Source organism: Octopus sinensis, linkage group LG4, assembly GCF_006345805.1.
Source record: "Octopus sinensis linkage group LG4, ASM634580v1, whole genome shotgun sequence".
In the NCBI taxonomy this organism is placed as follows: Eukaryota; Metazoa; Mollusca; class Cephalopoda; order Octopoda; family Octopodidae; genus Octopus; species Octopus sinensis.
In genome coordinates this window covers 59612060-59626896 of record NC_043000.1, presented here as the reverse complement: position 1 = coordinate 59626896, position 14837 = coordinate 59612060, and the positions used below count along the sequence as shown (strand labels likewise).

Here is a 14837-nt window from a genome sequence, read left to right as displayed (position 1 = left end):
ATGTAAATATATGTGCTGTCGAATAACAACTCTACAATTAACTTATTTACAAATAGTATTTGATACCATTAGCTTCCAACCTATATACTTAATTTGACCACAATATATTCATTAAATGAAAATTATATTAAAGACATGTTAGTGAGATGGGAAGCAACTCTCACACTGACAAGGGCATTTTCTTGTCCAGTTAGTAATTAAAATGTTCTTCATCAGTTAAGTATGTACTGCACAAACCTGAAGAACTGGTATTGTCAGTAGATATTTCATACTTGTACTTTTTGTCTACATTATAAACTAAGACTTTCAACTCATGGCAGATTTTGTAACCCCACATTTAATTCTCTTAACCCTCTTGTTACCATATTTCTGTTGAAATACATTGCTTTCATTTTAATTAATTTTCAAAATAATGAAGAATTAATATTTCATTTCATATAAAATATATTGATATATAAATTGTTTTTAAATCATCCCAAAAATACAACTTTATAATATTATTGTGATTTTCCTTAATAAAAGTGAGTTGAGAAAAACTTAACAGCTTAATACCATATATGCACCCCTAATTTTAATTCTTGATTTTGGTGAAAGTGTGCATATTTTACATGGAGTTTTATGGTACTTAAAATCATTTATATTCTGAATATAATCAATAATAGTATTTTCAAATGGTTTGGTGTTTAGTTTTGTTCCTCAGTGTAACTGATAACAAGGTTTGTCTATTTGATAGAGTCTTTGACAGTAATTTTGTGATGATGAAATTAGAATAGGTCAGTGACAGGAAAATGACTGTATGAGTTACTGAAAATGGCAGTATGAACAAATTAGGGAAACAGATTATCAACCAAATGCCCCAATTACACATTGTATATCACTGATAAGTATTTTATTGCTGGAATCACTTGAGCGATTTTGAACACAAAGCAGTAGTGCACTTAACTAGATATAAATAATGTGATTAACTTGTAATCTATCTCTCTGCACCAACACCTTAAGAATCCAGTTTTGGAATTTGGTTGGTACTTCATCATTTGATTAGTTACCTAGCTATATTCATTCATTCTTTCTTACAATTCTTGAAATATATGCTTTATTTTAGAGATGCCATAATGTTTGTTGATGTAGATTTGGCTATTATGAAATAACTGCTACAATTTTAAGGAAAATTATATGACATTTTATTTGAGACACAATTCTATCCCAAATTGGTATTTATAATATCCAGTGTCATTGACATTAGAATCTTAGTTAACTCATCAAACCTTAATTCATTTTCCTTTGCAAACATTGAAACAGGGTGGGGCACCTTGCTATCATCATCATCGTTTAACGTCCGTTTTCCGCGCTAGCACGGGTTGGTCAGTTCGACCGGGGTCTGGGAAGCCAGGGGCTGCACCAGGCTCCAGTCTGATCTGGCAGTGTTTCTACAGCTGGATGCCCTTCCTAACGCCAACCACTCTGCGAGTGTAGTGGGTGCTTTTTACGTGCCACCGGCACAGGTGCCAGAGGAATCTGGCCACGGCCACAATCGGTTGGTGCCTTTAACGAGCCACCGGCACGGAAGCCAGTCAAGGCGGCGCTGGCATCGGCCACGTTCGGATGGTGCTTTTTATGTGCCACTGGCACAGAAGCCAGTCGAGGCAGCGCTGGCATCGGTCATGTTCGGATGGTGCTTTTTATGTGCCACTGGCACAGAAGCCAGTCGAGGCAGCGCTGGCATCGGTCATGTTCGGATGGTGCTTTTTATGTGCCACCGGCACAGGTATCACAACTGCTATTTCCATTGATATTTATTTCGATGTTCATGTACTTGACTCAATAGGTCTCCTCAAGCACAGCGGGATGTTCTGGAATCCAAGGTACTTTGAATGGGCAGGGGCTATGCAGAACTGGTGCAGGAAGTAGCCCAGGTCTTTGCAGTCACAGCATATCTCCAGAGATCTCAGTCCTTCGCCATTGCCTCTGTGAGGCCCAACGCTCTGAGGTCATGCTTGACTACCTCATCCCATGTCTTCCTGGGTGGACATTAATAGATTAGCCTATTTTATTGGCATTAGCTATTTCAAGATAATCAAATTAAAGTAGCTTAAGTAATTTTTAGTAACTTATTTAAAAAGTTGGAGAGCAGGTATACTCTATAAAGTGTAATCTGCAGCACAGTCACCCTGGAAGCAGAAGATATGTAGTGAGATAGCCATCAATGAGGCTGTTATTCTTCTCACGTTAGTACTTAGAATGTAAAATAGAATTGGCCATGTAAAAAGTAAACTTGCTAGAAAACTCATTTTGAAACAAAATTAACTTGATGTATGATTTCAGTTTGATCTTTGACTCAGTGTTTGTAACATTTAATTTAATTTTTTTATAAATTATAACTAGCTTTCTGAAAAGTTAGATATAATACCTGTTAATAGAATGTGTTTTTACATTTACATTGGTAGCTGAAAAAAATAACGCTTCATTATCACATAGAACTACATAATTCATCAATCCCTCCCCATGATATTTTTGTGAGGAGGGAAGTCAGAATATTGTGCAAGTCTTTTTTTTTAATACATTTAATGTGGATTGCTGAATACCTCGTCTTTAGTTCAAATCTTACTGCTGTCATTGATTTATTATTGACTTAGGATTGTGTACCTCAGCAAGGCACCTGTCTTACCTACATTAGTTTGTCTGAGAGTAAAGAAAAAACGGGTTGGTAGTAGTTGGAATAGCATCTAACTGTCATATATATTTAATTTGCCCCAAATAAACCAACCTAGTAAAACAAGCATGAAGTAATTTGTAGAACAGCAATAAGAAAACAAAATAAGAGTATAAATATCATAATTCATTTATGTCAGCTTTCTGTAATACATAAACACAGACTGATATATATTATAAGCAAACTTTAATATTTGTATATACAAACTATACAAATAGACACTGTTGTGGGGGTTAAAAAATAAGTAATCATCATCATCATCATTATCATTTAACATCCACTTTCCATGTTGGCATGGGTTGGACAGTTTGACTGAGGACTGGCAAACCAGAAGGCTGTACCAGGCTCCAATCTGATCTGGCAAAGTTTCTACAGCTGGATGCCCTTCCTTATGCCAACCACTCAGAGAGTGTAGTGGGTGCTTTTTTGTGCCACCGGTATGAGGGCCAGTCAGGTGGTACTGGCATCAGCCACATTTAAATGGTGCTTTTTACATGCCATCGGCACAGGACCAATCAGGCGGCACTGGCATCGACCATGTTTGAATGGTGCTTTTTATGTGTCACTGGCATGGGTGCCAGTCAGGCAGTACTAGCATCAGCCATAACAATGACTTCACTTGACTCAACAGGTCTTCGTAAGCACAGTTTATTGCCCAATGATTGAAGGGTACTCTTAAATGGGCTGGTTATGCTGCACTGGCATAGGCCATGGTTACAGTCTCACTTGACTTGCCGGGTCTTCTCAAGCACAGCATATCTCCAAGGGTCTTTGTCACTTGTCATCACCTCCGTGAGGCCCAACATTCGAAGGTCATGCTTCACCACCTCATCCCAGGTCTTCCTGAGTCTACCTCTTTCACAAGTTCCCTCTTCTGCTAGGATGTGACACTTTTTCACACAGCTGTCCTTATCCATACACAACACATGACCATACCAATGCAGTTGTCTCTCTTGCATACCACATCTGATGCTTCTTATGTCCAACTTTTCTCTCAGGGCGCTTACAGTCTGTTGTGTATACACACTGACATTATACATCCAGCGAAACATGCTAGCTTCATTTCTTGCAAGCTTACGCATATCCTCAGCAGTCATGGCCCATGTTTCACTGCCATGTAGCATGGCTGTCCGCACACATGCGTCATACAGTCTACCTTTTACTCTGAGTGAGAGGCTATTTGTCACCAGTGGAGGTAGGAGCTCTCTGAACTTTGCCCAGGCTATCCTTATTCTAGCAGCTACACACTCTCAGAGCATCCATCCCTGCTACTGACTTGGTCACCTAGGTAACGGAAGCTATCAACTACTTCTAGTTTTTCCCCCTGACATGTGGCAAAATTTGTTTTCTGCACATTTTCAGTGTTTACTGCCCCTGAGCATTTTCCACACACAAAAACTATCTTCCCAGTTTGCTTTCCTTTGATATTGCTGCACCCCTTTATGTGTCCATAGCTTACACTGGGTACATCTTATGGAGTTTCTACCTACACCTTTTCTACAAATCAAGTAGGGCCATCTACCTGAAGGGATTTGTGATTTGCCTGCCTTCCTATGTATTAAGACTGGTTTTTGCTAGATTGACTCTAAGGCCCTTTGATTCTAAACCTTGCTTCCATACTCCCTAATTTGTTGGACTATGACCCTCTCCATGACTTTCATTACCTGATCCAACAACTTTGGTTTAATTCAATCAACCAGCTTCCATACTAAAAAATAAATATTAACCTTTTACTTAAATAAAAGAAATCAATATTTATATATAAAAGTCATTAACTATAAGCTTCTAAAAAGCAAAGACTCATAGAAAAAAATTCTAAGAGCAGCACAAGTTACATTGAATAACAATATTTAGATAGCATAATGAAGTGAAAACAAAATCACTTGTTAGATATTATTTGGCAATTGAGAAGTCATCAGTTTGTATTCTGTCAATGTCATGGCTCTGTGTCCAAGGCCAAAATGCTTAACAGTTAATGGGCCAATCCATTTAGCTATAAATATGTACTATGGACGCTGCACTTTATTGACTTGCAGTACTGATTTCAGCTTTTGTAGGAACAGCTTGGTCCTTTTAGCTTTATGTGGAAATCAATAAGACTGAAATGCATTGTTGAGTTTACCAATCATGAAAAATCAAGAAACTGACTCATGAGATAGTAAGTAAATAGCTTGTCTCTTCACTTCTCTGAAAAAAGTGTAGGGCAGGCAAGCAGATAGGCTTGGAATAGCTTATTTTTCTCTCTATATACAACTTCACTTTTCATTATTCCTTTAGAATCAATAATCAGATATAAATTGGCATCAGTCCAGTTGACTATGTCTCTCCCAATATATTGAGTCCTTGTGCCAATGTATCATCAATATTCATGATGATATTATATCATCACTGCATGACTGTGTTGAAGTAAGTCAGTATGATCCATTATCTCTGCCAGAAATTTAACATATGAACTAATGTCAATCAGAGCTTTGTCCTCAACCTTCTGCCTTTCTATTCTCTGTAGTAGTCATGTGGGAGGTCTAGTCCATACTTGTGTGTAAAGATAATATTGATTCACAGAATGTTTTATAGTATTTACATTTGACCTTCTTTCTACCACTTACAAGACACGCCTACTTGTACAAATGATATCACATGTAAGAGTTGTAAAGTATATTAAGATATATTTTACATAATGCAAATATCTATAGAAGTTATTATATTGAGATCTTGTGCAACTGAAACCCAAGTGTCTTTTTGGTCAGCTAAAAGCAGTTTTGGCACAAACTTAGCAGACATTTGTCTCATACCCAAATCTTCAGTGATAATGGACTGAACTGAACCATAACTAATCTGCACATCCTCTGATAACTCATGGATGGTGATTTGACGATTTCCCCTCACAGCTGCATGCACATCTATGATGTTTTCCTCAATTCTGCTGGTTGCGGGTCTCCCAGAATGTTTGTCAATATCAACATTTTTCAACCATCTTGGAAATGTCTCAATCCTTTGTACACTTGTGTGTAGCTCATACACTCCTCTCCATACACTTTCTGCAACTTTGTGTAGGCCTCTGAGCAAGTATTGTCATGACAACTTTCTCTATCAGGGTCATTATGACGATCACATGCTACACACCTTCCTTCCAAGCACTGTTATAAACAATGGAAGTGAGCTAGAACGTTAAAACTTAGTGCGCTTGCACAGCAGAGTTCAAGGTCAATTTGTGCCAAGAGGCTTTAGCTCCATTATTATGGCAACAGTCCAGATACTTATTGATCAGACCTCATATATCCAAAACTCAATTAGATTTAATAGTAGAAATATATGTATATATACACATACACATGCACTCAAAAGTTCAGGTCATTTTCTTATTACCACTCTATACTCATCTAACACTCTGTTTTGAAGCATGCGTATATTGAGGTCTACACCAGGTTATTAGCTTTGGAATGACTAAGTGATATATTCTTTTATTCTTTTACTAGTTTCAGTCAGTTGACTTTGGCCATGCTGGAGCACCACCTTAAAGGGTTTCAGTTGAACAAATTGACTTCAGAACTTATTCTTTGTAAGCCTAGTACTTATTCTTTTGGTATCTTTTGCTGAACTGCTACTTAGTTATGGGGACATCAGCACACCAACATTGGTTGTCAAGTCATGGTGGGAGAACAAACACAGACACAAAGACACACACACATAAATGTATGTGTGTGTGATGGGCTTTCAGTTTCTGTCTACCAAATCCACTCACAATAGTGTGAAGAAGATACTTGCCCAAAGTGCCACACAGTGGGACTGAACTTGGAACCATGTAGCTGGGAAGCAAGCTTCTTATTTCTTTATTGCCCACGAGGGGCTAAACATAGAGGGGGCAAACAAGGACAGGCAAAGGGATTAAGTCGATTACATCGACCCCAGTGCGTAACTGGTGCTTAATTTATCGACCCCGAAAGGATGAAAAGCAAAGTTGACCTCGACGGAATTTCAACTAAGAATGTAACGGCAGACGAAACACCGCTAAGCATTTTGCCCGGCATGCTAACGATTCTGCCAGCTCGCCACACACATATGTATGTGTGTGTGTGTGTGTGTGAATCCTTCATTGCTAAAAGAAAAATGGTTTTATCTAATATGTGATGGGAGTGATGGCATATGTGTGATAGTAAAATATAAGCAGAGAACCTAACCAGCAACTGTTTGTTCTTTCCCATTTGTGAAAGATGGAATTAAACTTAGTGAGTCAATTGTTGTGCAGTAGTCACTAGTCTGGTTGGTTGATTCATTGTTGCTTTGTATTTTTCCCCAACAAAGCTCATCTTCTGAATATATGCACCTGTACTACTACTATTAATAATAATGATAACAAAAATAATAATGGGGATGGTATTGTTACAACCACTGCTACCACTATGATGCATTTGTTTGAAAACTAATCTAAAATCTACAATGATGTTGAGTTCTGGATAAATGGAAACATAATATTCACAGAAATATTTGTCATTCTATTCTCACATCTCCCACTTTTAATCCTCTCTCTACTTCTCCTCCCTCTCTCACTCTTCTTTCTGTCTTATTTTCTCATCCTCCCCCTCTCTTTTTTTCTCCTATCTAAATCTAATTGAATGAAAATAATTTTGGCATTTGACTGAATTATTCTTTTGTGAGGTTTTTGGTTGGGGAAGGGAGGGCAGGGATTCTTGTTTTATCTTTATCCTTTACTAGTTGCAGTCATTAGACTGTGGCCATGCTGAGGCATTGCCTTAAAAAATTTTAGTCAAATGAATCAAATTTTAGTCAAATGAATCAACCTTAGTAATTATTTTTTTAAAGCCTGGTACTTATTCTTTTGGTCTCTTTTGGTGAACTGCTGAGTTACAGGGACACAGACACACCAACATCAGTTGCCAAGCAGTGGGTGTGGGGACAAACACAGACACAATGACACAAATACACACATCTTTCACATCATCATCATCATCCTTTAATGTTTGCTTTCCATGCTGGCATGGTTGGGGTTTCTTTCAGTTTCTGTCTACCAAATCCACTTACAAAGCTTTGGTCAGCCTATGGCTATCACTATCATAGAAGACGTGCCATGCAGTAGGACTGAACCTGGAACCATGTGTTTGGGAAGCAAACTTCTTACCACATAGCCATGACTACACCTATGAAATTTTTTCTATAAAAATTTCCCAGCTGCTTGAAATAAATTGCTTTATTGGTCTATTTCTACGTTTGTGATTATGTAATAATTTGGACTGGAAGAACAATTAAATAAATAACTGACTCTCATCATCACTACACTTTTCAGTATTCCTAACAAAAAAGATAAACTAAAAAAAAAAAATCAAATTGCAAAAGAGTAACGAACTACTTGTCACAATTTGATGTTTTAGAGAACAATTAGTTGTTTTGCCCCCAAATTAACCTCTGATAAAACAGACCTGTTATTAAAAACATTCAAGCTATGATCATCATGTATTTCTCTTTATGTTTTTCTGAAAGTTATTAGCAACTCATCTAAAGAAGGGGAAATAAGTTTACTTGAGAATCAATAGTAGCTAATGAACTTATTCAACACTCAGGGCTTACATTTATTCAAAAATGCTTGCATCTGTACTCAGCATAACATTAAAGACCTAAAAGAAAATAACAAAGTACTAAATCAGCTAAAGAAGATTCGATTCATGGATCAGACTGACTGAACTACATCCAGAATAATCACTAAAAAAAATTACCCAAGACCATGTCATTTTATTTATGCAATAGTGTGAATTGAGTGAATTTCAGCTGCCATTTCTTGCCAGTTGAGTAGATTCCTCACTAGTTCAGCAGTTCTGGTAGCTGATGTGTAAAGAGTGACTAATTAGTTCATGTTGATATACTTTTAGACATGTAAGGAAATACCAGCCAATGTCTCTATATTAGAACAATATGAGGTGTTGTCTTTTTGTAATTTTTTTATGTAAGACTGTGTTCATTCATGTATTATAATTATGTAAGGAGTGATTTATCAATGTCTGCATCCTGACACTATGAAAAGTGACCAGTCAAAACTCAAGTTTACTTTCAGAGTTCTTCCTCTTCTTTATATTCCTACTTAACCAATAATTGTGTGACAGACATAGCCTCTACCATCAAAACCTCTGTAATTGTAACAAATAGTATCATTCAATTTGCTTTCATATATTTTTAAAAATTAAATTCCAGTTAATAATAATAATAATATTAGTTTCAGTTTTTAGCACATGGCTAGCAATTTGGGGGAGGGGATTTAGTCGATTACATTGTCTCAGTGTTTAACTGGTACTTATTTTTTTGACCCCAGAAGGATGAAAGACAAAGTTGAAATTGGTGGAATTTGAACTCGGAACACAAAAAGGACGAAATGCTGTTAAGCATTTTGCCCAGCATGCTAATGAATCTGTCAGCTCACTGCCTTATTAATAATAATATTGGCTTCAAATTTTGGCATGAGGCCAGAAATTTTGTGGGAGGAACTAGATGAATTTCATTGATCCCAGTCATTTTATTGACCCCGAAAGTTGAAAGGAAAAATCTACCACAGTGGAATTTGAACTCAGAATGCAAAGACAGACAAAATGCTGCTCAACATTTTGCCCGGCATGCTAACAATTCTGCCTTTTTGTCACCTTATTATTAATAATAATATTAGCAGTGGATTTGTTTACATTTGTTTAGTTATTGGTAAGGTTGTTAAAAAAATTTTGTAACATATAATAATTTCATTATATTATAATTACCAGCTAGTTCCAGTGAGTGTATCCAAATTTTATCCAACAAATTATCTTATTCAAAAACTCATGAGAATTACTATAAAACATAATTTTTTGAAAATAATGTTAAGGCATATTTACGAATGTAGCTTTAGTCTCATCTCTTCCTTATCTATTATATAAAATCCATTCTGTCTGTCTGTGTGTGTGTCTTCTAGGATCTCGGGCATCCTCCATCCGATTGCGCTCAAATTTGATATGTAGATACTGAGGGTATCAGGGCATGTATAAGTCTTGAAAAAAATTACAAAAATCGATTCCAGGTGAAAATGCGATTGATAAAGCCGTTTTTGTCTTGCTTATCTTCCATCAACCTGTACATAACTGCACCTTCCATTTTTTGTTGTTTTTGTACTGCTTAAAGGCACGTTTCTTTCCTGCCAAGCTTACTTCTTAAACCATGTTTGTGTTCTCCCAATCAACAGCCTTATCATTACTGGTACTTTAAACTCTTCAGTTGCATATTTGTGTGAATAAAATCGTTTTTCTTTGGAATAGAAAAAAAGTCTATCTTTATTTCTTCTTTTGCTGGTGTCTCAAATTTAAGTTAAATCAGTGTTTCTCAAAGGGGAGGCATATGGGACGGTCGGACAAGTTTTTTTGAGAAAATTTGGTTTAAATGTTTGACAACTCAGTACCGTCCATTGACAGGGGACGTTTTGCTCGTATACAATATATATGAATCGAAAACAAAAGGTGGAGGACAATTCTGACAGGATACATAAAGCTTAAGTATAACACTATTGCAAACTACTTTTTAAGTTTTCATGCAGTGGGTATCCCACAGAAGTTTTCCAACCCCGCTTTTTTTTGTAAGTTGCTTTACCACATAGTGTTTGAATTTTAAAGCTTTCTCGTTAACATCTATCTGTCACAATTAAATTAGATGATGTTGATGAGGTCTAATAAGACTAAAACATATCTGGAGTTGTTACCATACTGCTAAAGATGAGATAAATTAAACTGTGGTGTTGTCCACCCACCCCCATCCCATCTACTCCCACCCCACATTTTTTTTTTTAGAATTAGTCATTTAAATATTGAGTGCTCACATCACTAAGGTTGAAATATTGGTTTCATATTTTGACACAAGGCCAGCAACTTTGGAGAGTGAGTAAGTTGATTACATTGATCCATGTTCAACTGGTACTTATTTTATTGACTTAAGACAAATGAAAGACAAAGTCAGCCCCGGTGGAATTTGATCTCAGAACATAAAGACAGACTAAATTTCACTAAGCATTTTGACTGGCATGTAAATGTTTCTTCCATTTTGCCACCTTCTAAGGTTATAATATGAAGGAATTAAAATTTCTTTGCATACTCCATCCAGTGTTGTAACACTCACTTTACTATTAAATTTTCATACAACACATGGTCCTGGGTAATTCTTTCAGTGACTCTTCTGGATATAGTTCAGTCAGTCTGATCCAAGGATCAATTCTTCTTTAACTGATATAGTACTTGATGTTACACTGGGTATAGGTGCAAAGCATTTTAAAATCAATGAGTAGTGAATAAGGTCATTAGCTGCTTTTGACTTTTGCATAAACTTGTTTCCCCTTCTTTAGACGAGTTGCTAATAACTTTCAGAAAAACATGAATGTTGAAATTTCTCATTACTTCCAACATCCAAAAACTTTGGTGCCTATGTACTGAGCAATAATTTTTATTTATTTATTCATGACAGGTTTCTTTTTTGTGTGTGTGTTGCTATATATTTTACTATTAAATTCCATTTTTGGTACAAGAAATTTAAGATAAAATGTTAAACCATTGCATGCATCAGTATTAGTAGTTTATTCTTTGAAATAATTTTTAACAGGCATAAGGCCAGTCTGATGGGAACAGGTGGTTATATTATATACACCCCAGCACCTAATTTATACTTTATTGACCTTGGAAGGATGAATGATAAGGTTGACTTATGTGGGATTTGAACTCAAAAACTAAAATGAGTCATAAACAAATACCATAAAACCACTGTCTTAAGGTTTTCTTAGTAATAATAATAATAATAATAATAATAATAATAATCCTTTCTACAATAGGCACAAGGCATGAAATTTGGGGGAGGGGACTAGTCGATCACCTCAACCTCAGTGTTTCACTGGTACTTATCTAATCAACCCTGAAAGGATGAAAGGCAAAGTCAACACCGGTAGGATTTGAACTCAGAACATAGCACTGAGCGAAATACTGCTAAGCATTTCATCCAGTATACTAACAATTCTGCAAGCTCCCCACCTTCTTAATAATGATAATAACAAGAACAATAATAAACCTTTTTACTTACTTCATTGACTCCAAAAGGATGAAATGCTGAATTTAAACACAGAACATAAAGGTGAAAGAAATGCCACTAACCATTTTTTTTCTGGTGTGCTATTGATTTTGCCAGCTCACTACCATGAAAACTCTTTCTATTATGGGCACAAGGCCTGAAACTTTGGAGGAGATGGTTAGTTGATTATATCAACCCCAGTGCTCAACTGGTAGTTATTTCATCGACCCCCAAAAGCATGAAAGTTAAAGTCGACCTCGCCAAATGCTGCTAAGCATTTTGCCTTTTGTGCTAACAAGCACACCAAATAATAATAGTTGTTTCATTTAATTTTTAATTTTTTTTTAGTGGTTTCAGTTACTGAAAAGTGACCATACTGGGGCATTTCTTATTTCAGTTTGGTACATATTTTATCAAAATTAATTTCTCAGATGACTAAGTTACAAGCTATAAAAGACATGAATATAAATAGCACTTGTGTTTAAGACTCATGTAAGCATAATCACAAACACACAACTGTATATATATATATATATATATATACACACACACATACACACACACACAAACTGCACAAAAGTTTGTTGGTGTGTATGTACATACACACTCGCATCATCAAACTTTTGTGCAGTTTTCACTGATAAAATCTAACCCACAAAATATTAGTTGACTTACAGCTATAATAGAAGACAATTGTAAAAAAGATGTTAGAGAATGGAATCGAACCTGGAACCATGTGATTGTGAAGTGAACTTCATCATCACTCACCTATGCTTGCATCCATGCCAAAATCTTTTATGTAAAAGCTATCAGAGAATTTGTTTCAATTGCATTTTGAGTATCTAGCTGAACGTACACATATGTGTCTCCCCCCACACGCAAAATACAAATGCTCATATATAATGTGTATATAAACTTTTAAAATTAAAATTTTACATATTTAAATATTTCTATTGTCTAAAATAAAACAATCATAAATATATATATTGATAAAAAAAATATTTGGTTGAATCATTTCCCCAAATCATATTTTTATTATTGATTCTACTTTTCAAGCATAAAAAAATACTTCCCTGAAATCTAATCTCTGAACTATATCTGCTTCAGTTTTTTCCCCTTACACATTGCATAAACGCACACACAAACACAACATAAGGACACAGTTAAACCTATTTTGCATTTAAAAAAGTGCTGGATCATTATACTTAATTTATGTTATATACCATATTTTTTTTTATGGCATGAGAAATCCTTATTTGCATTATTCTCTCAGTTTTTTGACTATTTGTGTTTTGTTTTCTCTTCTTCTTCAGGTATATCAATGGAAAATAGGAAAGGAAAAAGAAAGGAGAGATGGATATGATTTTAAAGTTGTTGATGTCACTTTGGGAAATGAGCAAGTAAGTATGCAATCTACTTTTTTTTTTTAATTCTTTGGAATATTTTTTGGGGGGTAGGATTGGGTGCATGAAGTAGGAGGAGGAGGGGGTAAGTCAATAAATATTACTAGAGCCATTGTATTGTTCATTTCCGATCTGCTTCTCACTATATTTTGTGCTAAAGTTAGAAGAAACCTTTATTATTTTGTAACAAAAATGCAATAAAATTAGTTTGAATTATGTTAATGAAAATATTGATAGTTTTCTTTGTATATATATATATGTGAAATAGAAAGATGAATAATCTTGTTGCAGATTAATCAAAAGTTTAACCGATACCTTGGTGGCAAAAATCACAGCAGAAGACAGCACGGTTGGAGGTACAACCATATGGTGTTGCAACCGTGCATTGGTGCGGATAATTGAATTTTAATATTATTAGTGAATTGAAGAAATGGAGTTGAACGAAGATTGAACAGAAATCGTTTTATTTCATTCTACACGTGTAAACACGTGTAGAATGAAATAAAACGATTTCTGTTCAATCTTCGTTCAACTCCATTTCTTCAATTCACTAATAATATTATATATATATATATATATATATATATATATATATGGTAGAGGGATTTCTTTGGTGAATGATCATGGCCAGTATTTTCAAAAATATTTTACATTCATATAGTCTTGGGTTCAGTCCCAAAGCTTGGTGCTTTGGGCTGAACAATACCCTATGAGCAAAACTGATAATCAGAAACTGCAAGGAAGTCCATCATATACATACATATGTACATGTACATGTCTGTTTTCTGTGTCTGTTTTGAAAAACCAGTGTTTAAATTTATATTCTGTTCTTTAGCTGTGCTACAAATGAAGATCATTAAAATAAGTACCAAACTTAAAAGATACTGGGGTTGGTATGATTGACTTAACCCCTTCGGGGTTATATGCCAGCCTTGCTGCAATTTACTCACTAAAACAAAAGAGTAGAATATGAGTCACCTGGTTTAACAGTTAGCCTTGTTGCTCGCATTTTTTTTTATCAGATTTCCGACTAGTAGACGATATCCAATAAAGATCTCATTTATGATCCCTATGAAACAATAGTCTAAAACAGTTATGCACAATGAGGTTCAAGTGGACTCCCACTGTTCCATATAGGGGAAGGTGTCAATTGATGTTAGTCATATATAAGGGTTAGTTCAATTGACAATATTTCTTACCTACAAACTTATGTACCAATGTTACAAAAAATTGTTATTAGGTTGTCCCAAAAGTTCGTAAACACTTGCGAAAATTGAATTTTTACTCGCCAAGTACTAACCAAAACAACAAAAATTATTCCTCAAAATAAAGACCATTATTTTCCAAGACTTTCTACGAACTTTTATTGTTGCTGTTGTTGTTGTTATCATCTCAGCTTTGTTTATATTGTATTCTTTTCAATTTTTAACCTGTTATTATACATTTTTGCTTCCCCATCCTTGCATTTACTCTATATGTGCACCCCATGTTACATGATTCTTGTAAGGCATGTTTTGTATTATATGGTGAGCCCCTTTTGCCAATAAATTAGTATCATATTAATGGACTGGAGAACACAACTGGCTTTGGAGAGTGATGATAATCCTAAATCTGCAGGATTCCTGAATTGGTCTTACATGATTGTCTCCCAA

General features: G+C 35.4%; 1 protein-coding gene across 7 annotated transcripts in view; it reads left to right on the top strand.

Annotated features, from left to right (window-relative positions):
- LOC115210255 overlaps window positions 1–14837 on the top strand; it is a 757977-nt gene that overhangs the window by 573587 nt on the left and 169553 nt on the right. For all 7 annotated transcript variants that reach the window (XR_004998729.1, XM_036502024.1, XM_029778737.2 and 4 more), the window contains one exon: window positions 13096–13182. Coding sequence is in view for 6 of the 7 variants with exons in the window: in XM_036502024.1 (XP_036357917.1) it covers window positions 13096–13182 (87 nt within the window). In the remaining variant the exon portion in view is untranslated. The remainder of the gene's footprint in view (window positions 1–13095; window positions 13183–14837) is intronic.